This window comes from Moschus berezovskii, chromosome 22 (assembly GCF_049115385.1).
Source record: "Moschus berezovskii isolate FMDL1 chromosome 22, NW_MosBer_1.0, whole genome shotgun sequence".
NCBI lineage: Eukaryota > Metazoa > Chordata > Mammalia > Artiodactyla > Moschidae > Moschus > Moschus berezovskii.
The window spans coordinates 52,192,632-52,216,970 of NC_142481.1; the positions used below are offsets into that span (position 1 = coordinate 52,192,632).

Here is a 24,339-nt window from a genome sequence, read left to right on the forward strand (position 1 = left end):
TTTCTCCTTGGGGCCCGGGTGTCTGAGAGCTTCTGTCTCCTGCACAGGGAAGGGCCAGGGCTCCCGTCTGCCTGTGACCCTGAGCTGGATGGGAAGGCCCCTGGGGCAGCTCCCTGTCGGCTTCTCCCTCAGCCAGAGGGCACTTCTGTAGAGAAGGCTGCTGTGGGCCTCCCCTGCCCTCCGGAGCCTCTCCAGGCTTGCAGTCCTGCTCATGGCGTTCACGCCGCATAGCCTGGCTCCCCTCTTCCTCCTCTCACAGCTCTGCACGCCTTCCTCTCTCTCCTGGGTCACACTGGCCTCTCTCACTTTTGCACGGAAGCAGAAGGTCCAGGTCCTCAGAGCACACGTGTGCGTGTCCACTGCCCCGTCCCTCTGCCCAGCGAGTCCCCTGTCCCCGCCTCCCGCCTGGGTTTAGCACAGGTCCTCCCCCCAGGTAAGCATGCCTGTCCCTCGTCCCTGTCTCCAGGGCAGCTCTGCACTTCCGTAGCACTTGCAGCTGCTCTTCTCTGACCGCCGGCTGCCAGTGCTGCTCCTCTGCCCCTGCCCCCCATTCTCACGGGCGGGGGCCGTCTTGTGCCCCAGCAGTGCCTGGTGCTCACATGTTTGTGGATAAATGAATGAATCAGCGGAGAAAGCAGGCAAGTATAGACAGTGTTGCTTAGGAGCAGCTAAGAACGTAGTCTGCACAATGCCAAGCTTTTCAAACGCTGAGCACCTTTTAATTGGTGAATTCAAGGGCAGGTCCGGAACGGAAGTTGGAAGCGGCCTGCTGTCTGCTGTAGAACAGCGAGGGCTGGGGCCCCATGCGCGGCACTGCGGATTCAAGTGGAGACTTGCGTCACGTGGACTTGTCCTTGAGTTGACCCGAGGCAGTTGTGCAGTTCACAGCACCCTCCTTGTACAACCTGCTAAGTGTCCTACTAGGCAGTGGAATTGGTCCTGTAGGCCCGAGTTCCAGTTCTGTGGGGAGACGTGGCCCTGTTACCAGTGTGGTGTGACAGTCTGTTAGGAGAACAGCCTGATGCAGCCCTCATGCCTGGCGCTGCTTGGGGAGGGCTCCATGGCTTGGAGGATGGAGGGACACCTATTAGGGGAGAGGGTATAGGCAGGACAGAAGGCGAAGAGCCAGGGCTGTGGAGCAGGGCTGCTGGGACCCGCATGCCTGGTGAGGGCAGGGGAGTGGAAGCCGTGTCCCCAGGAGGGTGTTCAGGCATGGGTGGGAGAGGGTCATTCGGAGGACCCAGAGGGCTGCCTTGGAGGGGAGTAACTTCAGAAAGGAGAATACAGAAGCAGAGGGGAGGTCTGAGCATCTTTAGGTTTTGAAGTTCAGGGTATCATGTACACAGTTCCTATCAAAACCCCTGTTTCCTTAGAGTCATTCATTCAGCGAAGGGGCCTGTGTTCTGCGGTGCAGTTCACAAGCAGCTGTGGGCCTTTGTTCCTTCACCTGCTGTTCAGACCGTAAGATCCAAATGTGTGGATCTTAAATAAAATCTCCTATATCAGTTTTATACCACTGACCCTTCGTCTCCACTCGTGAGCTCACTCTGGCCTGTGAAGCTCATCCAGCCTGTAGTCCCCGGAGTTAATCCCTGGACACCTGGTGAAGGATGTTGTCCTCTGCTTTTGTCTTAGTTTGTCTTTTCCTTCAGAGGTTAAGGTTAGTTTAAAAATGCGTCACAGGAAGGCTGTCAGTGCCCTGTGTGGACTCCAGACTTTTACCCCAAATTTGCTGTGTATGGGTGTGCTACTTATACGGATTTGCTTTTTGTTTTATGATTTTTGCAAGTGTACGGAGCAGGACATTCTGTCCTTCGCAGGCTCCAGTGAGGCCAGCAGTGCTGTGTAGCACCGAGGACTGTGCCTGGCACAGCCTTCGCCTGCTCTCCTGGTGGGCTGCAGCCCTGTGGCATTAGCTTGAGAGGTCATGACCTGTGAACCAGCCTCCAAAAGGGATTCATTCTAGGTGGGAATCGTACAGAACACAGCATAGAGCATCCAGTTATCCCGAGACAGAGGAGGACTAGCTCAGAGCCGCTGCTCCGATACCTCAGTTTTTTCGGTGAATAAACAGAAGTCCTTGTACAGGCTGCCCGGGACAGCTAATATGAGCACAGCTGACTCGGTGAGTATCCTGGCTGAATTTTCCTGGCACCAAGGTTAACTGCTAGAAATCCTTACATTTTAAAACTGAAAAGTGAAACAGATTTTGAGCCTCGAACAGCTTGTGCATTTCTGTCTAAATCTAAGCAGTGTTTAGGAAGAAGTCACTTTTCCCCGGATGTTGGCTTAATTTACTGCATGCTTCCCTGTGCAACTTATCTCACCTTTTCTTCCTTTAGTGCTTCGGACAACATCCCGAAAGCAGATGAGATCCGGACCCTGATCAAGGATGTGTGGGACACTCGCATAGCCAAGTTCCGGGTGTCTGCCGACAGCTTCGTGAGGCAGCAGGAGGCACACGCCAAGGTACACACAACGGTCAGGGAGACTCAGGAGCCAGTGCCTTAGCTATTTACAGAAAATCATTGCTCACTGGTTCTTTATCTAGTAGATTTAACCTTTCTTGAAATCAAAAACTAAACCAGCTGTTTTCCCTCACATTTAGCTGGATAACTTGACCCTGATGGAGATCAACACCAGTGGGGCTTTCCTCACACAAGCACTCAACCACATGTACAAACTCCGCACAAACCTGCAGCCTTCGGATAGCACCCAGTCTCAGGACTTCTAGGCAGGGACTGCTTTGTCCAGGCCCACGTCTGCTGGCAGGAGGCTCCCCAGGCGGCGTGAGCGTTCGGGACATGACAGAGATACTCACGTTTCTGGAATTCTAGACCACTTCTGAATCTACGAAAAAAAGTGCAGTGAAGGAAGGAATGGGTTTATAACCTGGTTGGAAAGCAACAGGCTTATGCTCAGTCGAGACATTGTGTAATTCCTCGTGTGTCTGGGAGCCAGCCGCCTTTTATGGGGGAAGAAAAAGCACTGGCAGAACCAGTGCGTTCCCCAGCAGAGCCCTGGTCTCCTGCACGGGATGGTAGTGTGCAGGTGAGTGTTCAGTGATGTCGGGTGTTGCTTTTAAGATAAGATTTGGCAGGATGGTGATGTGGCCATGGCCTTTCTCTTGGGCTACAGTCTTCCACAGAGACTGTTCACACTGCACGACAGCCCATGAGCACTCAGCTAGTGACGGTGACCCATTTCTCATTAAGCCCCGATACACAATAAAGGTGGAAGCACCCAGTTCTCTTTGGGTTTTTTTCCTCCATCACTCCCACATGAAGGGAGCAGGCTTAGTGGCTAGAAGGATCTGACAGACCAGACTGAGCGGTTTAGCAGACAGCGTGCACTTCCAACCCCCACTCTTGGGTATCTCTTGTTCACTTGGCTGCTTCTGGGTAAGGTCTAAAAGGTTGTCTATCAGCAAGAAAGTAGGAAAAATGAATTCCACGTGTGTGTAAGTGAAGCTGAAGATGCAACGCCAGGGGAAAATGGGGCCTGCGCTGTGGTTCTTGGTGGACTGAGGGGACAGCCTGCTTGAGGCAGCCGTGGCTCAGGCCTGAGTCCTGTTTTTTCCCGGAAGGAGAATCTTCAGCTGCAGCACCGCTCGATTCCTTACAGAAAGTACCTTCCTGCAAGTCTGGGGCAGGGGGCAACGACTGTCCAGTCAGTCCTGTAACGAGCATGTTCAGTCACCAGCTGGTTCTCAACAGTCTCACCTGCCATCTCCAGGGTTTCTGAAAGGGGTATGTGTATGATCACGTGACCACCTGGGCCTGAGGAATACCTGCTGGTGTTTTTACTGTTCATTGTTTAAAACTCAGCTTACTCCAAGTTACCTGAGCGCTATTTGTCCGTCCCAGGCGGGCCCCGGATGTCCCTCTAAACAGCAGCTCGTGTTTGAACACTGAAGGGCCACACACAGAGGGGCTGTGACCCAGAAGGCTTGGCTGGTCTCCATAATCTCACCCCTTCTAACACTGGACTGAGGTCCGGTTGACACTGTCCTCATGTTTTCCTTGTGAAGCTGTGGAATCGCTGAGTTCTTATCTTTCCCCTTCAGTTCAGTTCAGTCGCTCAGTCGTGTCCGACTCTCTGCGACCCCATGAATCACAGCACGCCAGGCCTCCCTGTCCATCACCAACTCCCGGAGTTCACTCAAACTCATGTCCATCGAGCTGGTGATGCCATCCAGCCATCTCATTCTCTGTCGTCCCCATCTCCTCCCACCCCCAATCCCTCCCAGCATCAGCATCTTTTCCAGTGAGTCAATTCGTCGCATGAGGTGGCCAAAGTATTGGGAGTTTCAGTTTTAGCATCAGTCCATCCAACAAACACCCAGGATTGATCTCCTCTAGAATGGATTGGTTGGATCTCCTTGTAGTCCAAGGGACTCTCAAGTCTTCTCCAGCACCAAACATAAAAAGAGTTTTCTCTTAACATGATTTAGGAAGATTTTATTTTCTGGATGTTGTCAGAAATTACAGCAATATATTCATAAATACCTAATTACTACATTCAACAAATAATATTACAATACAGTTAATTCAAACAAGTACACTTAGAACAGGTTTAATTTCACAGCATCTAAACTGCCCCCAGAGTGACCGAGGCACCATTCTTCCTCCCCCCGAGTCCTGGGTGACTGTCCTAGCAGTTAGCACAGGCGCAGCAGAGCGGCACGACGGGCTGGCAGCGTGGTCTTCCTCAGCTCACGGCAGAGTTAAGGAGCCTAGTTCAGCACTGGATCGGAAGGTGGGGGACAGGCTACTGCAAGCAGTGACGTCAATAGCTTGGTTACTAGAAGAGTACAGGGCTGCTGCTAAGTGGCTAATCTACACTGTAAGAGGAGCAACTTCCTGTGCTAACCATCCCCATCTGGTGGTGGGTCCCTAGAACTGTCTACACTTTCAAACCATGGCTCAGAGGGAAACGGGGTATGTGGCTTAGATTTAAGAGACAGGGCAGCATCATGAGCTACTCAATGGAACGCCACCCCACACACACAGACTCAGATTACCTGTTATTCTTTGCTAGTTTGCTGAAGGTGTGGGCTCCTTATAATATTCTTTGCATTTCCCTGAGGGTATAATCTTTTTCAATACTTTGCATGCTGCCAACTGTTGCATTTCCTTTAGAATACAGACTAAACTATTGGTCTAATGAGATAGTAGATTATGATACTTTATGCCAGTTTGCCTGTTTCTATGAAATAAAGGCTCGTTTTCAAATGATCCGGTCGTGCAGTGCCAAGTGTGGGGGAAAGCTCCAGTTTGTTTCTACTGATCTGATTAAATGCACAGAGCTACATGACTCAGCTTTGGCAGGTACCCCTCAAGTTTAGCAAAACTCCTTCAGGTCACAAAAATACTGACACAAAAGTTCCAGAATCAGTTCTAGAGCAAATTTGCTGTATTTCTGAACTTTGTCTTTCAAACTCTATGTGAAATAGCTGAACAAAAAGCTTTAGGGATTCCATATTTGTCAGCTTTTAAGCCTAAACTGAAAAAAGACTGATGCTACTATGTTCTTTTAGAAGAGTTTTCAGGTTATAAACTATTAAGGCGGGGAGTGTGACCGGGTATACAGTCAGAGAGGTGCACTTTTGTTTTCCACAAGCCCCTCTGTTACCTTTTTTTCTTCACGTTGCCTTACTGGTCTGTATTTATATTCTGATTGTCATATTACTTCTTGAGCCCTAGAATATTCAGAGATCCTCACAGGTAGGTGGGGGAGGGGAGTGCCACTCGGAAGGGGAAAGCTGTTAATACTAACTCAGGGACAGAGCTGCCACCCCGGGCAGGTGTCCATCTAACCTGTGTGCCACGAACTCCTCCCCAACCAACACACAGCAGCCAAGGGAACCCCCCACCAGATGGTGACGGGCCAGGGCTGTGCTTTTCCCATCAGGTCTATTCTTCCCTTTGCTTCTAGCCAAGGCCCTTTACCAGTGCCCAGGAGCAAAGGCATCCAGACGTTCTCTATGATGGAGGAGGATGACTGGGGGGAAGTGCCAAGATGTAACCCTTAGGCCTTCAGAAACAGCAAGCAGGTTTTAAATAGAGAAATTCAATGATGTTTTGCCCTGTTGGCGGTGGGGCTCCCTCTAAACACCTGTCCCCACCTGTGGCACATGGCGCTCTCCGTGTCTCTGCAGGGGAAGAGGCCCCCAGTACAGCTCTCAGGTCGTTTCTGTAGAGAGGAAAGCGCTTGCTGACTGCTGATAATACTGGCGGCACTTTTTGTATGAGTTTGCTAATAACTGGAAGATTCTTGGCAGGCGTACAAAGCAAACTGCGTGGGAACAGATAAAGTGACACACTGCCATCTGCCAGCAAGCTGTTCTGCGCAGCTAAGGTCTGGGCTGAGGGTGCGGCCACTGGTCACAGCGCCTGGCCTTCCTGAAGGTCAGCCAGCCCGTCCCCGGGCCAGGGCGGAGGGGTGCACGTGGCCTGATGTGTGGGTCCCCTCCCCGCCCCCAGGCACACCAACCACTGGCTGCTTTGGCCTCTGGTTGAGGCCCACAGATGCAACCCAGCCTGAACCGCAGCAACTGGGGCAAGGAGGGCGGGCTCCCCCGGCCCTGCGCTTCGCCCTGATACGATTATCCCCGTTCCAGCGGCTCCTGTGCTCATCACCGAGAGTCCACCCTGCCCTCAGGCTGTTACAAAGCTCTGCATCTAAATCAAGCCCCTACAGAGTTTTACTTTGCCCCTGCTCAGACTGCTGGAAGACACCTTGGCACCTGTCACAGAAACTGCTCCCACCTCAAAGGTCCTCAGGAGCGTGCGTGTGAAGGTGCACACAGCGCCTGCCTGGTTCCCGCCGGAGACCAGCAGCGCCTCGCTGGCTGGGGGGCCGGGGAGGGCCCGGGGCAGAGGGAAGGAACCATGGCTTTCTACATCACTCTCCGGTGCAACTCAAAAATGAAGTGCTCGCGTAGGCGCCAGTGGTAAGCTCTTTTTACTTTTCTTCTTCTTTAATTTTTAAAAACACTTCAATAATGTCCTGACCAGCAGCAGTATAAACACTAAAAGCAAGGGTTGTTTTTTTTTTTTGCCCAGAAAAACAAAACAAACAAAACCCCCAAACAGGAAAACAAACAACAAAAAATCCCCCCAAACCACATATTAAAAATGGCAGGCTTTTTATAACAATAATTAAAGTAATAAAAACATACAAAACTTTTGTTTTTTAATATATATACACAGTACAAGGCTGAAGCACCTTTGACTTTTCTCTCAAAATTTACGTTTGTATGAAAACACCCCCACCGCAGTAACAATCGGGTGGGCGCGGATGAATGTGCGTCTCCCCGCGGAGGAATAAACGGCGCCTCCAGTCGGTCGAGTCGCTTCAGGTAGAGCTCCCAGGGAAAAGCCTCGGTGAGGCTTCAGAACTGTCGCTTTGTGTGCTCCTAGGACCTGGTGCTTTGAGGAAAATTTTGCCGAAAAATAACTGAAACAAATAAGCCCTTTACTTAGAATGCACCCCACCTTCCTTCTGCTGGAGCGGGTCTCAATCCTGGGGAGGAGGGAGACCGGCCACCCCCCCGGCCAGAGCAGCCTGGGTTCCTGAGGCCAAAGGACCTGGCAGCACGCGACGCGGCACACCGACAGTCCGCTCCACCACACGCACCCAGGGGCTGGGAAATGGCCACATCTTAGTGTCGGTAATGGAGCCTTCCTCTTGAGACTAAAAAATGACGACGTGGGGAAGGATAAAACCGCCTTTAAAAAGGAAACAACTATGGGTGTCTTACACGGGTTGCTTGCTGAATTACAAAGGTGATTCAACTGCATTGAAGTCAAGGCGAGTTCGTTCTTTTTTTCTGGAGCCTGGAATCCTTTGCTTCATGCATGGCACATTCTCTTTTTTTTAAGCGTCAAACCTCCCAGTGAAAAATATTAAATATTCAAGGTAATAAAATAGATAATATTTCTATACTATAGGTTCGGCCTAGTGCAAGGGAAACCGTCACCTCGGGTAGCCCTTGAAGTAACCTCTAGGCCAATGCATCGCGGGCAACGCAAGGCACTTCCGTAAGTGATCCAGTTCCGCCTGGAGTCGCTCCCGTTCTGAGACCATCTTCTGTTTCTGGCTCCTCAGCTCCTGGGGAGAGAGGTTCGTGTTAGACCCGTGGTTCACACAGAAAGGGAGGCTGTGGGCTGCGCTCTAACTGCCCCCTGAGTCTCGGATTCTTCCAGCCCCGCTCACTCTCCCAGCAGCAGCCCTGTCAGTCAAGCTTCTGCTAATTCAGGTCTGGGCTGAAGTTGCCAAGATGTTCAAGCCCCAAACACACCGACAACACCCCCCGCCCCGTGGGCGGGAGGAAGCCGGCGGGGTTCTCGCTGTCATGGCTGTGTGTATGGGGGGTCCATCCTGTCCCAAGAGCTCTGCTCCCTCCCTCCACTCTCCTGAGCATGTCATGGGGGGAGACCGACACAGGCAGTACACCAGCCCCTGCCCTTCCAGATCCATGTTCCACAGACAGATAACACTCCCCTCCTCGGGTGACTCCTAAATTTACCCCCTAAGACTGTTTGGATCTCTCAAGAGCACAACTTCCCTTCAAAACGTGTCTGTATGGATGCTTCCGAACCCAGACTCAAAAGGCTGAATGAGAGTAGCCACTGTGGGGTCAGAAAAGCCCCCGGAGCCAGTCCTCTTGCTGAGACTCACCGCCATGCTGTGGGAGAGCTGCTCGGCCGCGAGGCTGAGGCTGTAGTGCTGCGCCTCCAGCCGCCTGCACTGCGCCTGCAGCACCTGCCGCTCCAGATCTTGCTCTGAAAAGACAAGCCAGGGTGACGTCTTCTGCACACAGGGCCCCAGGCCCAGCGCGTGGTCTCCTCTCCAGAGCAGCTGGCAAGTTCTCTCCTTTGGACCACATGGCTCCCTGCCCTGTCAATCGTGCTGGTGACTAGATGTCACTAAAGTAACCCAACCCAGCGGAATAAAGACCAAGGACGTAGCATCGAAAGGCAATTTAAGGGATGCAGCTTAGGAAATAGTGATAATTTACAGGCTTAAGATGCATTTTTCAAGAAGAAAGATAAAAGGGTTAGACATGAAAACTTTTAAACTGTTAGAAATTTATAGTTTTAACGAGTAAAGTGAAACCTCTGCCTTTCCGAAAGATACTGAGCTTCAAATCTTCAAGGATAAATCTGTTTTAATAGTCTCTTCAATAAGTGGTGCTGAGAAAACTAGACAACTACATGTAAAAGAATGAAGCAGAACACGAACACCATACACAAAGGTCCATTCAAAATGGATTAAAGGCCTAAATCTAAGGTTGGGTATTATAAAACCCTTAGAGGAGAACATAGGCAGAAGAATCTTTGACATATTTTTTTGATCCACCTCCTAAAATAATGAAAACAAAAACAAATGGTGGGACCAAATTAAACTTAAAAGGCTTTTGCATGGCAAAGGACACCATAAAACAAAAAGACAACCCATAGTACAGGAGAAAGTATTTATAAAAGATGCAACCAATAAGGAATTAAACCTCCAAAATATACGAACAGCTCATGTAGCTCAATATTTAAAAAAACCAACCTAATCAAAAAATGGGTGAAGATCTTTCCCCCCCCCTTATTTTTCTTAGTGAATCTTGGGTTCCCTGACTAGGGATTGAACCCACACTGTCCTCATTGGAAAGTGGATTCTTAACCACTGGACCACCACCTCACCATCTGGGTGAACATCTAAATAGATATTTTTCCAAAGACATACAGATGGCTGAAAAGATGCTGAACATCACTAATTATCAGAGAAATGCAAATCAAACCACCATCTCACACCATTCAGAATGACCATCATCAAAAAATCTACAGTAAATGCTGGAGGGAGTATGGAGAAAAGGAACCCTCCTACTCTCGTCGGTGGGAATATAAATCGGTGCAGCCACTATGAAGAGGACTATGGAGGTTCCTTTAAAAACTAAAGAGAGACCTACCACATGATCCAGCAGTCCCAACCCTGGGGGCTGTATACCTGGAGAAAACCGTAATTTGAAGAGATACATGCAATCTTATGTTCACAGCAGCACTGTTAAACAGTGAAAACATGAAAGCAACCTAAATGGCCATCAACAGAGGAGGATAAAGACGTGGTATATAAATACAATGGAATACTACTCAGCCACGGAAAAGATGAAATGCCATTCACAGCAACATGGCTAGACCTACAGATGGTCATACTGAGGGAAGTAGGTTGAAGGAAGACATATATCACAAATCCATGATTGCACATATATGTGGAATCTAAAAAACATGGTACAAATAACTTATTTACAACATAGAAATAAAGTCAGATGTAGAAAACAGTCTTATGGTTATGGGGGTGGGGATAAATTGGGAGATTGGTATTAGCACAGAGAACTCTGCTCAAAATTCTAATGGCCTATATGAGAAAAGGATCTAAAAAAAAGTGGATATATGTGTAACAGATTGATTTTGCTGTATGCCTGGAACTAACAAATCAACTATATACTTCAATAAAAAAAATAAGCATTGATACTCTTTGTTGTGGCTACAAGGGCAGTCTTTTTGATTGTAATGAATACTTAGCTGGTTTTATGATGCTTATTTCAAAATATCTGAAATGATTGTGATAGTCACGATAAAAACTTCTCTACAGTACAGTAATAAATAGAATTTGGAAGTGGCGATGACCAGGGTTCTGATGTTCTGGAGGCCGACAAGGGCTGACCTCCTGCGCTGAGGGCCGGGCCAGGAGGATTGGACCCTATGGGCACGTCCTGAGACACACAGCCCGCGAGGCACGCCAGAGAGGGAGACCCGGGCTCGGCTGGGTGAGACACTGTCTTTTCTAGGACCTGTGTGCGTAGCCACAGGGCGAGGATGGACAGGACGTTCAGAAGTGCAACAGGACTCGGCAGGGCGGGCAGGCCCAGGTCCGCACTGTCACGCCGGGTGGGGCAGGCGCTCGGCACCTAGGTTCCTCCAGGGAGGACGTCTGTCCGTGAGGAATGGCTCTTGCAAGCTAGCCCGGGCACCCCCCAGAAGCCCGAGGAGCGGCTCTCAGGCTCCTATCTGCTTGTGGCCCAGGAGCCCGGGGCCTTGTCACTCACTCAGTCCCCAGCCTGGCAGTGGAAACTGTACCCATTGTGAGCCTGTTGAGCCTCCTGGCACACCCTTCCCAGGCACCTGGCCTGCCTCCCCAGCCCTCCGTACCTTCCACGTGTTCCTGGTAAGCTTCTAAAATGGCCTCAATCCCCTGCCACCTGCGCCTGGGGGGTTCCTCGTCGTCGTCCTCCCCGTCGTCCTCCTCCTCTGAGTCCAGGTCCATCTCCTGCGCCAGGGGGCCCTTCCTGCTGGTGGGGGCCTCCTGCTGCCCGTTGTGCTGGGGTGGAGGCAGGCGGCTGGAGGACTGCAACTCGGGGAGGTTGTAGTGGACGGACGTGTCAACCTTGTGGTTCTGCTCTGCCGACAGCACGGCTGTGCTTCCTGAGGAGGGGAGACGGCTGTCACAGGGCCCCCCCGGGACACGCCCCAGAGGCAGGCGACACAGTCAACAGGTCCCGGCAGACACGACGGGGCGGGGCGAGGCCTGTGCCCTTCAGAGACCAGAGACAGCTCCATCAGAAAGGCTGGAGTGCGCCGCCAAGATGGCGGCGGAGCTGGGTCCAGGCCACCACGCTGAGCCGACGCACTCGGCTGGGTTAGGCTACGAGCCGCACCGCCTTGGTCTGTGAAGCGTCCGGCCCCTCTCCCAGGACACACAGGCGCCCAGGCCCCCAAGCATACCCTGTGTTACCAAGAGTCTGGACAGGCTGGGCCTGCCCAGACCGGGCCTGCTCCTCCTCCCCACGCAGACAACAGCCTCGGGCAGTCAGCGGACCCATAAGGCCCAAACTGGCAGGGGCTGGATGATGCTAAAGTTCCGAGCAAACAGTCAAGTGTAAAGTCAGGGAAGGGTTGAGATCAAGCAGGAAGTTAAGTCCTTAAGCTGCCGAAAAACCTCTGTGGGTGTGTCTTAGAGAGAGCACAGAGGTTTAATCTAGCCAAAACATTTCCCCTCTTGAAAAATACGACTCTGAACTCACAACAAACATCCAACAGAGGAGAGTTTTGTTTTGTTTTAAAATCCACATCAAAAACCACTAGCCTTTGCTTTTTCATTTCATCCCTGCTGACAGCATTATTTTACCTGAAGGATACTGACACCATCAGATCTGTTTATCTAAAAATGCTTCTTTGTCTATTTAGTTTTTTACAGATTGTAGGAGGGAAATTTTAAAAATCATTTTGGAAAAATAATGTGAAAATAGTCACATAATTTTCTCCCGGCTGTTGCTCCTGGAGCATTCCTTTCTAGTCAGTTTCAACCTCTGATTCAGTGGGAATGAAACGTACTGACCCCTGTACTCTCAACCGACTCCCACACCGAGGTGTCCAAGGAGCATCTTGACTCCGGGGGCTCAGGCATGAGCCAGAGCAACGTCCCACCACATGCCACTGGGTTTGGTGATCAAGGGACAGTGGTGTTCCCAGGTGAGTCTGCAGGGCAGGCTAGGAGATTCTTGCACTGTGAAAGGCATGGATCCTATTTTTGCTGAAAAGGCTCCTCGCCTGCCATTACTAAAAGGAAGGGCTTTACAAAATAGTCAAATGACTTCTGCTGGGAGGCAGAGCCTGCCTCTAACACCAGGTACTGTGTCCCCCCGCAAGTCCTAGCGGCCGCCTCACCTTTGTGCTTCTGCAGGGCCTTCTGGGTAGACTGCAGGACGGACTCATGGAACTGGTGCGCGAACTCTTCCGCCACAAAGGGCTCCCACGGCTTGCTCTTTCCGTTGATGCTGTGCGACAGCGGCACGGGGATGTCCTTGGGCGCGGGGCCCCGGACATAGTGGAGCATGCTCAGGCTCTTTTTGCCCCCGGGGGCCTCACTTGGCCTGGCCTTCTCACCGCCGGCGGAGGCTGGCTCCTGGACGCGCTCCGGTGGCCGGAACTGTTCCAGCCTCCCAGGCTCCGTGGCCTTCGGGACGTCAGACAAGGAGGCGGCAATGCCCACGGGCTTCTCCGTGTCCAGGGAGGCAGGCTGCGTGGCGGGTTCTTAAGAGACAGAAAGCAAGGGACATGCTCAGAGCCACACGTGAACAGGCCGACCCTGATCTCTAACCTAGGAGAGAGGACCTGGACTCCGGAGCTGTTTAATTAAAGGTCAGCGTGCACTGTTTGGTCTGAGACGGGGTGTGTTTAAGCAGCAAGGCCATCCTTGAAAGGTGCCCCAGGAAGGCGTCTGGGAAGAAGAATGTGAAGGAAGGAGCAAGTCGCTTCCGGTCATCCGAGAGGCAGGAAGTCACACAGCCAGATCCAGAGAGAAAGACTGAATTAGGAGCCAAGAACAGGGCCAGACCACCAAGATTTCCTGCTTCGACGGCAGGACAGCAGAGAGTCAGAGCCATGAAAGAGAGACAGTGAAAGTAGGTGTCACAGGGCCTGCGAGCCACACACCAGGAGCACACAGCCCAGGCAGCAAGTGCTGAAACTGAAACCCGGGCCGCCGGGGGGAGACAGACGGTGGCCACAGCCGCCACCAGGCAGAGTCCACCGGAGGAGACAGGACCCCACACCCCTGAAAGCGTGACTGCTGACACCGTGTTCCGCTGAGATCCTCCCACGCGTAGAAAGCTTGAGAGAGAAGGGAGAGGAAGAAAGAGGCCCGCCGTGTCCGGGAGAAAGACGACCTGGGATGGTCGGTGGCCTTCGGCCCTGGGCACCCCCGGGACAGTTCCGGGGGTGGCGGATGGGGCTGGCCTTACCGCTCAGGGACACGGCAGGACTGTCCCTCGGAGAGCTCCTGAGCGGGTCTGCCACCACGGCGGACAGCGCCTTCTGCTTCATGGCCTGGAGCAGCTCAACAAGCCTCTCTTTGTCTGTGAGAAAAGCAGCCTGAGATTACCGCGGGGGGATAGCGCCACTCCTGAGCGGGCAGAGGAGCAGGAGTGTAGCTCAGGCTGTGGCCGGCAGGCGCGAGTCCTTCGGAACGAGAGACACGAAGCCATGGGCACAGGCTGGCTTTAGAGGAAGAATGTTCCCTTTAGAGCCCGGACTCCTCAGCTGTCACCACCTGACGTTTCAGGTGTGTTCCAAGAACAGCGGTGTGCGCGTGTGGCGAGCCCCAGGTACCTGCAAGCCTCTGAGGGTGAATTCTCATTTTAAAAAGTTGGCCTCAACACAGGAAGCAGCCCCGAAAAGTCACACCGTGCCTCGGGGCGGGCAGGCTCTCTCCTGGGGCGGTCCACTCCCCGCTGCTCCCGCCGCACTCATGGCTCCCGTGACAGCTGCCACCAGGGAAGAGGGACACACACACCCTGTGACCCCGCAGTTCAGGAGCCCCTCACTGCACTGCTGACACCTAAGTGGCCACAGTGCCATTGGCTTCCTTAGGACTGGAGTCAGGCTGAGAGATGCTCTTCTCAAACAAAACCCTTCACGTTCTCAGGGATGAGTCCTGGTCCCATCACTGCCCCTTTAAGGGAGAGCAGGAATTCCAGGCTCATCGGTTCGGCCCAAAACGAATGAAATGAGTGAAAGCAACTAAAATGACCGATAAGCACTCTTGCTTCCCTCTGACTTCCTTCCAGAAAGAAGTGACCAGGCCTCAGCGAGGGGGGACAATGTGGGGGTATGGCCCAGAAAGGGCAAGTTTTTCCCCCAGCGCTGAGCAAGTACAAGGCACAGACCAAGAAAACGGGTGCCCCAGAAGGCGCGTTCAGATTCTAGCGCAGTTGGGCCCTGGTGGCCAGACCGATCCGGAAGGGTGAGCCATCCACACAAAGTGGGTGTCGGCCCGGCCCTGCCCTGCGGCCACAGACCATCCACGCCTCCTGCCATCAGAACGAGAAATGGCGGCCATGTGAGCCGCCCGCGAAGCGGAGACCCAGTGACCACGCAGGCTGAGCACCCTGCTGCAGGAGAGTGCATGTACCCCCCGACCCTGGGCTGGAGGCACTGGGAGACCTGGCCGGGAACAAGAGCAGGTGGGAGTCCACAGCTGACTGTACACAGGACACCAGCCACCTTCAGTTTCACAGGACGACATGAGAGAAAATGCACTCTGAAGGGGCCGTGTGAGTGTCCGATGGAGAGAAGCGAGGTGGTGAAGAGAAGCGGGGAACAAATCTGTGACAGCCGGGGGCGGCTTCAACCCTGAGAGCCCACAGCCTGGCCTGCTTCCTCAGAGACCCCCAGCCGCCCTGGCGAGCCCACCCGAGGCCTGGCCCGGCCCACCTCACCTTTCCTCTTCTCGGCGCTGATGTGGGTCAGGTTGAAGATGGTCAGGAACTTTTTCTTCTCCTCGAAGTTGGGGCTGCTGTTCATGTCGTCGGGGCTGTAGCGGGTGGACAGCGCCAGTCTGGGTGAGGGTGTCCGCCGCTTGCTCCGTGCCGTCGGGGGCGACGGGCTGCGCTCTCTCAGCATCCGCCGGCGCTTCCTCCGCTTCTGGGTCAGCAAGTCCTCCTTCTGCTGTTGGGTGGTCAAGCCAAAAAGTTGCAAAAACTCTAGCTTCTAGATTGGGAAAGAAAACAAATGAGGTTGAAACCACGGGCAGAGGCTCCCGCTGACCCCGGGGCCTCCTGGGCCTCCAAGGCTGCGCTGTGGACACTCCGGGCCGGCCCGGGAACGGGGAGGAGGGTGCCCAGACAGCATCCCAGCCGGCGAGGGGGAGCCGAGAGGGGGTGCCCGCAGCCCAGCCCAGGGCCCGACGGCGGCAAGACCCGATACCTCGGAGGACGTGTCCAGTTTGAGGGGCGGCTGCTCGGCCACACAGCGGAGGTGGGCCCTGACTTCCTCTTCGTCGCTCTCGTCGTAGGAGTCGTCCAGGTCGTAGTAGTACCCTGGAGATGGGAGCGGGGCTCTTCAGCCGGGCAAGGGGGCTCGCATCTCCAGGGGATGCACACGGGGCACCCCTGGGGCCCGAGAGCCCACCCGCAGGCCAGGCCCTGCTGCCCCTGACTACCCCCAGCCCCAGGCCTCCTCAGGGCTGGCGGTGGGGGCACGAGGTGGCTACCAGGGCTGACACAGCCCCCTGGCAGGGGACTGTCCTTCAATCTGGCATGGGGCCAGGGCAGCCCAGGTCTGTCTGCACATCTGCTCCCCCTCCTACTCAGGAGGATCAGGGCACTCTCGGGCTCCCTGTCCTCGCGAAGGCACAGAGCCTGCTCACAGAGTCCCGTGCAGAATAGCAGAGCCCGAGGGCACCGGGGCTGGACCCCGCTGTCTCACAGGTGAGTGAAGGGGAGGACCTTCCGGTACCCTTGGCCGAGCCGGGACCAAACATGTGCTCCTCATGTGGCCTTAGGCCCCGCTTCTGGCTGTAAGGCTGGGATCGGCACCTGGCAGAAGGAGCTGGGCTGGGACCCCGATCCCGCCCGGCTGTTGAGGGGGGTGTGCGGGTAGGAGGCGGCCACGCTCGCCCTGGGCCTGCTCTCCCATTCTCTGTGGCTTTCCGGGGAACCCCAGGGTGCTGCTGGCCGAGTCCCACCCCACCTGGCGCAGGAGCGAGGAGGGGAAACCAGACCTTTCTCCTGGGCCTCCCGCCGCCGGCGCTCCTCCAGGTCCAGCTTGCTGACCAGCCTCCGGCGCTGCTGCAGGAACTCGTCATAGACGTAGGCCGGGTCGGGGCCCCGAGGTGGCGGGGGCCGGTAGGGTGAGCCCGGCTTCATGGGTCCGGGGGGCTCCCCGAAGGTGGCCGGTGGGGCGAGAGAGGCCCGGGGCTGGCCCAAGACAGTCGGGGTGGCTGGCTCGAGCTCTGCCAGAAAGGGCCCGGGCCCTGGGGGGAAGGCCTGCGGCTCCAGGGCCCCTGGCTCCCGAGGTGGCGGTGGGTACTTGTCCAGGGGGGCGGCCTCGCGCTTGCGGGGCCCCTCCTCTGCCTTCTCCGGGCAGTAGACCCTCTCCACCTTCACCAGCGGGACAGCAGCCGGGCGGCTGGGCTCGAATGGGGCGGGGTGGCCGTGCAGAGGGTGGCCCTCGGGGGCGCGCCGTGGCTCCAGCGAGCTGTCCATCAGGGACACGGGGTTCCAGAGGGCCGTGGGCACAGAGTGGTGCTGGGGCTTGGGCGAGATGAGCGGCGGGGGCCCGCCAAAGTGCTGAGGGGGCTCGCGGCTGCCCGGCTCATGGCGGTTCGGTCCCAGCCTAGGGAGGTGGGGGCAGGAGCAGCTGTCAGCCAAGGGCCCAGGCTGGGAGTCCCAGCCAGTACTGGAGGGGGTGAGAAGGCCTCCTGCAGGCCCCTTCCCCAGGGCTGGAGAGAAGACGTGCCTTCCGCTCTGCAGCCGAGGGACCCACGTTCTCCGCAGGCTGGTGCAGACCAGCTTTGGAGAGGACCCAAGGCCCAAGGCGTGCCACCCGTGGGAGACAGTGGGGGTGGGCCGGCCACCTCTCCCTGCACCGTGCTCACAGTGGCAAGAGACCAGCCTGAGAGGTCTGGCCGGCCGAGAAGACTGGGGGAGACCCTCACGGCCAGCGGCTCCCCCCGGTGGGCCCCGTCAGGACCGAAGCCACCCCACGTGCCCGGGGAGCAGCAGCTACACCCAGAGGGTCTCTGAGGACCAGCCCGGGGCCTGTCCCGAGAGCCAGGTCACTGGCAGAGCGTACACCCCCTCCCACCGGCCTCAGACCAGCAGCTCTGCCTCAAGGCCGAACCAAGTGCCTCTCTCCCCAGTGCATTTAAAACAAAATTCAAATTCAACCTCGAGAAGACTACCTGGCTGCTGTTTTTTCCAAAGTTTACCTACTATTTTTTAAGGGAAGCCCCATGCTGCCAAGGTGACCGAGGGCAAGATCTGAGGGTACTGGAGGGGAAAGGGCAAAGGCCACAGCAGGCACACGAGGCAGGTGCCCAGAGCTCCTCCTGCCCAAGAAGGGGGCCAGCTCACTACAGCCCCCGAGGCCACTGCACTGCTCCTGGGCAGATACCAAAGGGGACCAGCCGCATCAAAAAGCTGAGTCCCTAAGTAAACGGCAAAGGCATAAAACCTGGTACCAGAATAAATAACTTTTTCCTGCAATGGAGCCAAGCAGACTGGCTTTCTAGTTCTGATCACAGGGCCCCAAAAGAACATCATGCTGCCATGGAGACCACCTGGCCAGGGGGCAGAGGCCACACCTGCTGGGGCAGCAGCCCACAGGCCCTGACAGCCGCATGGGGATCCTGGGGCCCCAGGCCGAGTGAGGCAGCGTGCCCTGAACTCATCAGAAGATGGTGGACGTGCACCTCTGGCTCGCCCGGTCCCCTGGGAGGTCAGGGGAGCAGAGGGCGGCTCAGAAGTAGAGGAGAGACAGCCTTTGTGTGGCCCCGAGTGGGCCAAGAGCAGCAGAGGGACCACGGGCAGCAGATGGTCCAGCCTGGCTCACTGTAGCCAGACTGACCGAGCAGGACGGAGACCCAGACAGGGGCCCCAGCATGGTTCACTCCTGGACACACCCAGCTAGAAGGGCGAATCCTCCCCAGGTGCCCTGATCAGTGGGTGCTGAGGCAGGGGCTTGCATGGGTCAGCCACGCCCAGAATACAGAAACCCACTGGGCAGCAAGAGGGAGGGAGCCAAGTGACACTCACACCTCCGCCCCAGACATCTTGAGTGTTTCTCATCCTGAGAAGGCGGCACCGTGGACGCCAAGGGCTGGGAAGAGGCTCAGGAGCCTTCTTGCACGAACTCTGTGCACAGTGGAGGAAACAGGGGCAGGGCCCAGCATCCCCCAGGCCCAGACCCGCTCCTGCCGCCAACTCTGGCTGAGGGTCTCCGCCTGGGCCTTCGGAAGGAGCCCTGGAGGGATGGTGGGGTGGGGTGGGGTGGGGTGGGGTAGACATGGGGTGATAGCCAGATCAGCAGGTGGGGGCAGCGAGGCCCTGGGTCAGCTCTGAGAAGGGGCCCAGCTCACAAGGGGTCCCAGAGACAGGCTCAAAGGCCTCTTGGAAAGTTTCTTTTACAACAGGGCAGGAAAAAACGGGTTATTTAATTATAAAAGCAATAAAATTAAATTTTTCTATGATTAAAAATCAAAGGGAGTCCCCTTCTCATTCCAGTTCGGGCAAAGAGAGATGCTAGCACAGAGATTAAGTATCCATGGAGGCTTCTTGGTCACCCGCCTTAGGCACCAAGCCTGCCCGGAGGGGCCCGGCTGGCTATGGACAGAGTTCCTGGCAGACGAAGGCCCTGAAGCAAGGACCTTCCTCCTCCCCCGTTCTCCCTCCTCCCGGCCCAGAGGGTGGTCTTCGAAGGTGAGAGGGAACCCAAGTAAAACAGCACTCCACAGGCAGCCAGACCAGAGGCGCTTGCTAACTGCAGGCTCCCCCTGCCACGGGCCCCAGCCTGCCCCCCGGCCCACCTGGTGCTCTCCGGCCGGTGCTCCGGGTCCGCGGGCGCTGGCGGCCGGCCCAGGTCCAGCTGCTGCTCCAGCACCTGCTGCCGGAACTCGGACACCTGTGACTGGCGGTCCTCTTTCTCCTGCCGCAGGCGCCGCTGCCGCACCAGCCACTTCTCCTCCTCGTTGGTGCGCTGCAGGAGCAGGGCTGTGGCTGCGCTGCTGCCCGGCAGCGAGAAGAGCCCGTGGCCGGCGAGGAGGCCGGGCGCCGCGTGGGGCGGGGCGGCCGCCGGGTGCAGGGGGTGCTGCACCGGCTTGGGCACCTGCAGGCCCGCGTCCTTCAGCTTCTCTGTGGGCGGGGGCAGCCGTCAGGGGGGCGGGGCCTTGGCGCCGGCTCAGCCCCGCCCCTCCCCCCTTCTTGGAGAAGGGCGCCCCCTTTCCGCGGGGCCGGGCCAAGAATGGCAGGACACGGCTGCTCCCCGGGGGTCCCGCCTGTCTGAGCGACACCCTGGGCGGGCTCACACCACGCAGCAGAGCGGACTTGAGCTGAGGGGACTGCCCACGCTAGTGGTTAGACAACCGTGCGAACCAAGGTTGTATATAAGTATAGTGAAATAAAGTACATTAAGAATGAAGGTTAGACAGGCTGCTGGGCAAATTCAGTTTTAGTAAAGTACTCTAAAAACCGAGGTTAAAAAATACCCAGAGCTATCATCTCTAAGAATGTGGCTGTACTACCGTGCAGTCTCAGTTATCTACCGGCCTGAACCCGGCCAGCGCACGTCCCTGTCCTCGGCTCCCGGTCCGGGGATGCCCCCCGCCCCAACCCTGACCGAAGCCGCCAGGCTTGATCGCTCGGTGCGGCCGCCCCGGGGCCCGCCCCTCCCCGGGTACCTGCGCGGGTCGGGGTGAGCTGCTCCGAGGGCTTGGCCCGCTCCTCGGCGTGGCTCCGCAGCGCGTGCAGCTCGGCCACGGGCAGGAAGGCCGGCTCCAGGGCCTTGGCGGCCAGCAGCTCCTTCTCGCGGGCGCGCTGCTCCCGCTGGCGCTCCAGCTCGCGCTCCTTCTCGCGCTCCAGCTCCTTCTCGCGCTCGCGCTCCTTCTCGCGTTCACGCTCCCGCTCCTTCTCGCGCTCGCGGTCTGCCTCCCGCTCGCGCTCGCGCTCCCTCTCCCGCCTAAGCTCCTCGTCCACCTGCAGCCTGGGGGTAAGGACGGGGATGTGACCTCCGTGGCGGGGAGAACCCCGAGGAGCGAGGCGCTCACACCTGAGCCCGGGGTTCTCCCCCTCCCAACGGGGACGGGCCGTGGGCCAGGTTCTCCTTTTGCTAACGTGCCAAGGAAACACAGCATGCACTGGAGACCTAAAGTCATGGACAGAGACTCTTCAGGCGCCTGGAAGGCTCCTGGCCACGGCTGGCGATTGTGAGGACGCGGCCTCCCACAGCGGCAGGGAGCTCCTGGCAGCGCCCCCTCTGCAGGCAAGCAAGCTGAGGACATGGATGGCCCGTCCATGCACAGCTGGCCGGGCCAGGCTCCAGGACGGGGCTGGCTTACCTCTCGGCACTGAGGCTGGACATCCGCTCTGAGTGCAGCGCTGCCAGGGATGAGTGCGAGAGCTCGGGAGGGTAGCGGACGCCTGAGAGGTGGAGGTGCATGGCCGACGGGTGCAGCGGGGGCAGGGAGCCGGGGGCGGGGATGGGGTAGAAGGGGGACCGCAGGGCCGACAGGCAGTAGGAGTCATCCATCCTGTGCGGAGCGGAGGGGGCCGATGAGCAGTCAAGGTGGAGAGGAAGGCAGGACCCAGCCCCCCGCCAGGCACGGGTACTGATTCAGGAGCGGCGGACAGGGCCTTCACAAAGGTCCCACAAGAGCCCCCTTCCACAGTCAGCCGCAAGGCCCTGCACTCCCAGAGGCCACAAAGCCCCGCCGGCCAGCCCTCAACTCAGCTGGGCCAGGCCCAGGGGGGCCCTCCAGGAAGCTCCTACACAGAGTCGGCACAGCACTGTCTCCACCTGCAGTATGTGAACCCCGTGCTTCAGGTACTAACAGTCACCCGCTCCCGGGGAACCCTCGGGGGAACAGGAGAGTCTTCCTCCAGGAGCAAGCTCTGGACGGCTCATCTGGAGGCTATGGGAGCGGCCCGCCCCACGGTTCCCCCTTCTGGGAATCTGGTCTCAGACCGGGGTCTGCCCACGGGTGGCTGGGGATGTCCGAATGCCTCACCTGAAGGCCGGGTGCGGGAAGGGGTGTGGGGCCAGGTAGCTGGGGTGGTAGTAGGCTGCGGCGGTGGCCGGGTCCAGGCCAAGCGGAGGCAGGGAGGACACGCGGAGGTCCTCGGCCGTGTGGTAGGGCCGGAAGCTCCTCAAGTAGTCCTCGGTCACCGTGCTGGGGGGCACCACGTGGTGCACAGGCCGCTGCAGGCTGCGGGCGGGAGGTGGGTGGCGGAGGTGAACTCCGGGCGCATGGGCCACTGCTCGGCACCCCACCACCACTTCCCTCCTTGAAAGGGCAGTCCCTGCCGGAGGCCCAGGGCCCAGAGGTGGGCAGCTGCCGCTCCTCGAGCTGCCCTGACCCCTCACTGTCCCTCACCAGGGGGAACGGGTCTGTTACCTGCAGCCTGGGGAGACCGCCACCCACCCCCAGCCCTAGGAGCCAGGCTGGGGGTTTAGGGTCAGGCAGGCAGCGAGCCCGCTGTGGACTCAAGTGGCAACAGCCAGGCAGGGCTGCCAGCCCAAGGCAGGGCCACCATGTGGCAGCTCTCGGGCTCAGCTGGTTTGGACTCGCAGCAGCCAGAACCTCGGGGGTCCCACCCCACACTGTGCCCACCCTCCGCCCACACTTACTTCAGCGGTGGGAAGCGGGAGTCCTGCACCACCGAGCTGGGCGAGATGCCGAAGGGGTAGGGGGTGCTGAGCAGGTGCGAGGGGATGGCCGGGCCCCCTGCCTTCTCCTGGGGCAGAGGGGGCTCCACAATGAGGCGCTCGCGGCCGCTGCTGCTGCCCCGGGAGCTGGTGTCCTGCTGGAGAATAGAGTGAGGGTCAGGGCCAGAGGATGGCTCGGAGCTTGGCCACTGGCAGCAGGCCAGGCCTTCCTCTGAATACAGGAGGATGTTCTCATGACAGTCTCCACGCCACGGCGGGGGTGACAGCCACTGAGCACCTGCCCACCACCCACCAGATCATGCCGGTGTCCCAGGGGCCCAGGCGGCAGCTGCCGGCCTGCCTCACTGACCACCAGGCCTTGGTGCCCCTGGAAGATGTGGCTGAGCAGCTGGCGCCACCCCGGGCCAAACAGGCCAGTCTGTCCCCGCAAGACAGACCCTGGGTGGCCCTGACTCTGGCCAGAGCAGGCAGCTGTGGGGCCAGACCTGTCGGGGGACCTCTGCACACTGGTGGGGGCTGTGGGCCCGCCTGCCCAGACTCCTGACCAAGAGAGGGACCTGGGGCCTGGACGACTCAGTGGAGGGGAGACCCCAGGAAACCAGAAGGAGCTCACGCGAGGCAGAAAGGGAAAGCCGGTGGCCCCCACCAGCCCTGCCACACAGAGGAAACGTCCTGCAGGCCTACCCGCAGGAGTGTCTGGCTCCGGGCAGGCAGACCATGGAGAGACTCTGTCGCTCTGGTCGCTGACATGGCCAGAAGGGAGCAGGCAGCAGGCGCGAAGCGTTAACAGCTGTTGGCCTGGGGTCCTGTCACCACACGGCCAAGGAGGACGTGGCTGCCCGGCCTCCCCGACCCGAGAGTTCCATGGCCAGGTCCTTCCTCGTCAGGCTGCGGTGCCCCACTCACCTGGCGTCAGGCCTGGCCCAGCCACCCCGGTCAGCGACAGGAGAGCAGGACGCAGGCCCAGGTCCATCCACCCCAGACCCACAGGTCAGGGAGACACCCTCCCCTGTCTGCCCGGTGTCTCCCCTGTCAGGAGTCAGGAGATGGGGGCAACAGAGCCTCAGGTCACCTTGCTACCTGTGCGGGGGGCACAGGACGAACCTCACAGCCCCGTCAGAGAAGGAGGGGCCCACCCGTCACCGTGTCTACGGAATACCCGGGCGGGCAGGTGCAGCACCTCCCGGGCCCTGGAAGACAGGGCAGTGGTGTTCACCACAGGAGACGGGCCGTTGGCTGAGCTGTGACCAGGACCGCCCGTGCTCCCACCCCGTGTGGCAGGCCAGCCCCTCCGCCTGGGGTGGGGCCCTTGCAGGGGATGGACTCTGACTCCCCCATTCCCAGGCGGGGTTCACCAAGCTGGGAGGGTTGAGGGTGAGCCCCACACGCAGGCCAGGGCAGGAAGCCAACACTCCTCTCTGGTCCCCAAGGCCCTGGACGGGTCCCCTGACTGCCCCTGCCCTGGGGCCCCTGCCTGTCGGACGAGGACAGGAGGTGGGTCCTACACGCGCAGCTGCACCCCTCCCACACCCCCTCCGCTGGCGTGGCGCCTGGCTGGCACAAGAGGGGTGAAGGCCTTAAGCCCTGCTAATCTGGGGCCCTGTGCCTGGGGTCTGCTGCCTGGGTAGGGACACAAGAGGCTTGAGCCTAAGGCCCCCGAGGTACAGGGCAGCCCCCAGGAAACGCTGGGCCCCGCAGTGAGGGGATCCGGGTGCTGCCTCCAGGCTGGCAGCCCCGGACGGCAGAGGCCTCACAGGGGACCCGTGTGCACAGCCTGGGGAGGAGCTAAGGCTGCTTCCGGCCCCGTTTGCTGGACCAGACGGCAGAGCGAGGGCCCCGGGTACACCATCCCCGGGCGGGGCCGCCCCTGTCAGGACAAAGCCCAGCTTGAAGGCGGCGGAGCCAGATGGCACTTTCCCTGGTGGACGAGTACCGGGCGGGAAAGGCTGGGGGAGGGACGGGCGGCGGGCAGGGGGTCCCGCCCCCCCCACCTGGGGGGGCGACGGGCACCTGGGAACAAGGTTGGGGGCTGCCCCGGGAGCCCCTGTGGGCGGCTCTCCCCGCTGAGCAGCGGCCACGGGCACAGCTGCAGACAGGGAGCACGGGGAGGGGGACTCTCCATTCT

General features: G+C 57.9%; 2 protein-coding genes across 7 annotated transcripts in view; one reads left to right on the forward strand and one right to left on the reverse strand.

Annotated features, from left to right (window-relative positions):
- The window catches only part of GINS2 (GINS complex subunit 2), a 29,226-nt gene extending 25,792 nt beyond the window's left edge, over positions 1-3,434 (forward strand). The window contains exons 4-5 of the mRNA XM_055413009.2: positions 2,343-2,469; positions 2,609-3,434. Of these exons, the coding sequence (XP_055268984.1) occupies positions 2,343-2,469; positions 2,609-2,734 (253 nt within the window). The 3' untranslated portion in view covers positions 2,735-3,434. The remainder of the gene's footprint in view (positions 1-2,342; positions 2,470-2,608) is intronic.
- Positions 3,435-4,250: 816 nt separating this feature from the next.
- GSE1 (Gse1 coiled-coil protein) overlaps positions 4,251-24,339 on the reverse strand; it is a 394,319-nt gene continuing 374,230 nt past the window's right edge. For 2 of the 6 annotated variants that reach the window (XM_088830638.1, XM_088830635.1), the window contains 13 exons: positions 22,176-22,351; positions 21,556-21,753; positions 20,887-21,078; positions 20,230-20,531; positions 19,360-19,684; positions 16,555-17,168; positions 15,759-15,871; positions 15,272-15,542; positions 13,796-13,909; positions 12,720-13,085; positions 11,205-11,477; positions 8,686-8,789; positions 4,251-8,115 (listed from right to left, as the gene is read on the reverse strand). In XM_088830638.1, the coding sequence (XP_088686764.1) occupies positions 7,981-8,115; positions 8,686-8,789; positions 11,205-11,477; positions 12,720-13,085; positions 13,796-13,909; positions 15,272-15,542; positions 15,759-15,871; positions 16,555-17,168; positions 19,360-19,684; positions 20,230-20,531; positions 20,887-21,078; positions 21,556-21,753; positions 22,176-22,351 (3,183 nt within the window). In that variant the 3' untranslated portion in view covers positions 4,251-7,980. Of the gene's footprint in view, positions 8,116-8,685; positions 8,790-11,204; positions 11,478-12,719; positions 13,086-13,795; positions 13,910-14,162; positions 14,318-15,271; positions 15,543-15,758; positions 15,872-16,554; positions 17,169-19,359; positions 19,685-20,229; positions 20,532-20,886; positions 21,079-21,555; positions 21,754-22,175; positions 22,352-24,339 lie in introns of those variants that run through there. The other 4 variants (XM_088830636.1, XM_055413008.2, XM_088830637.1 and 1 more) reach the window with 4 other exon arrangements.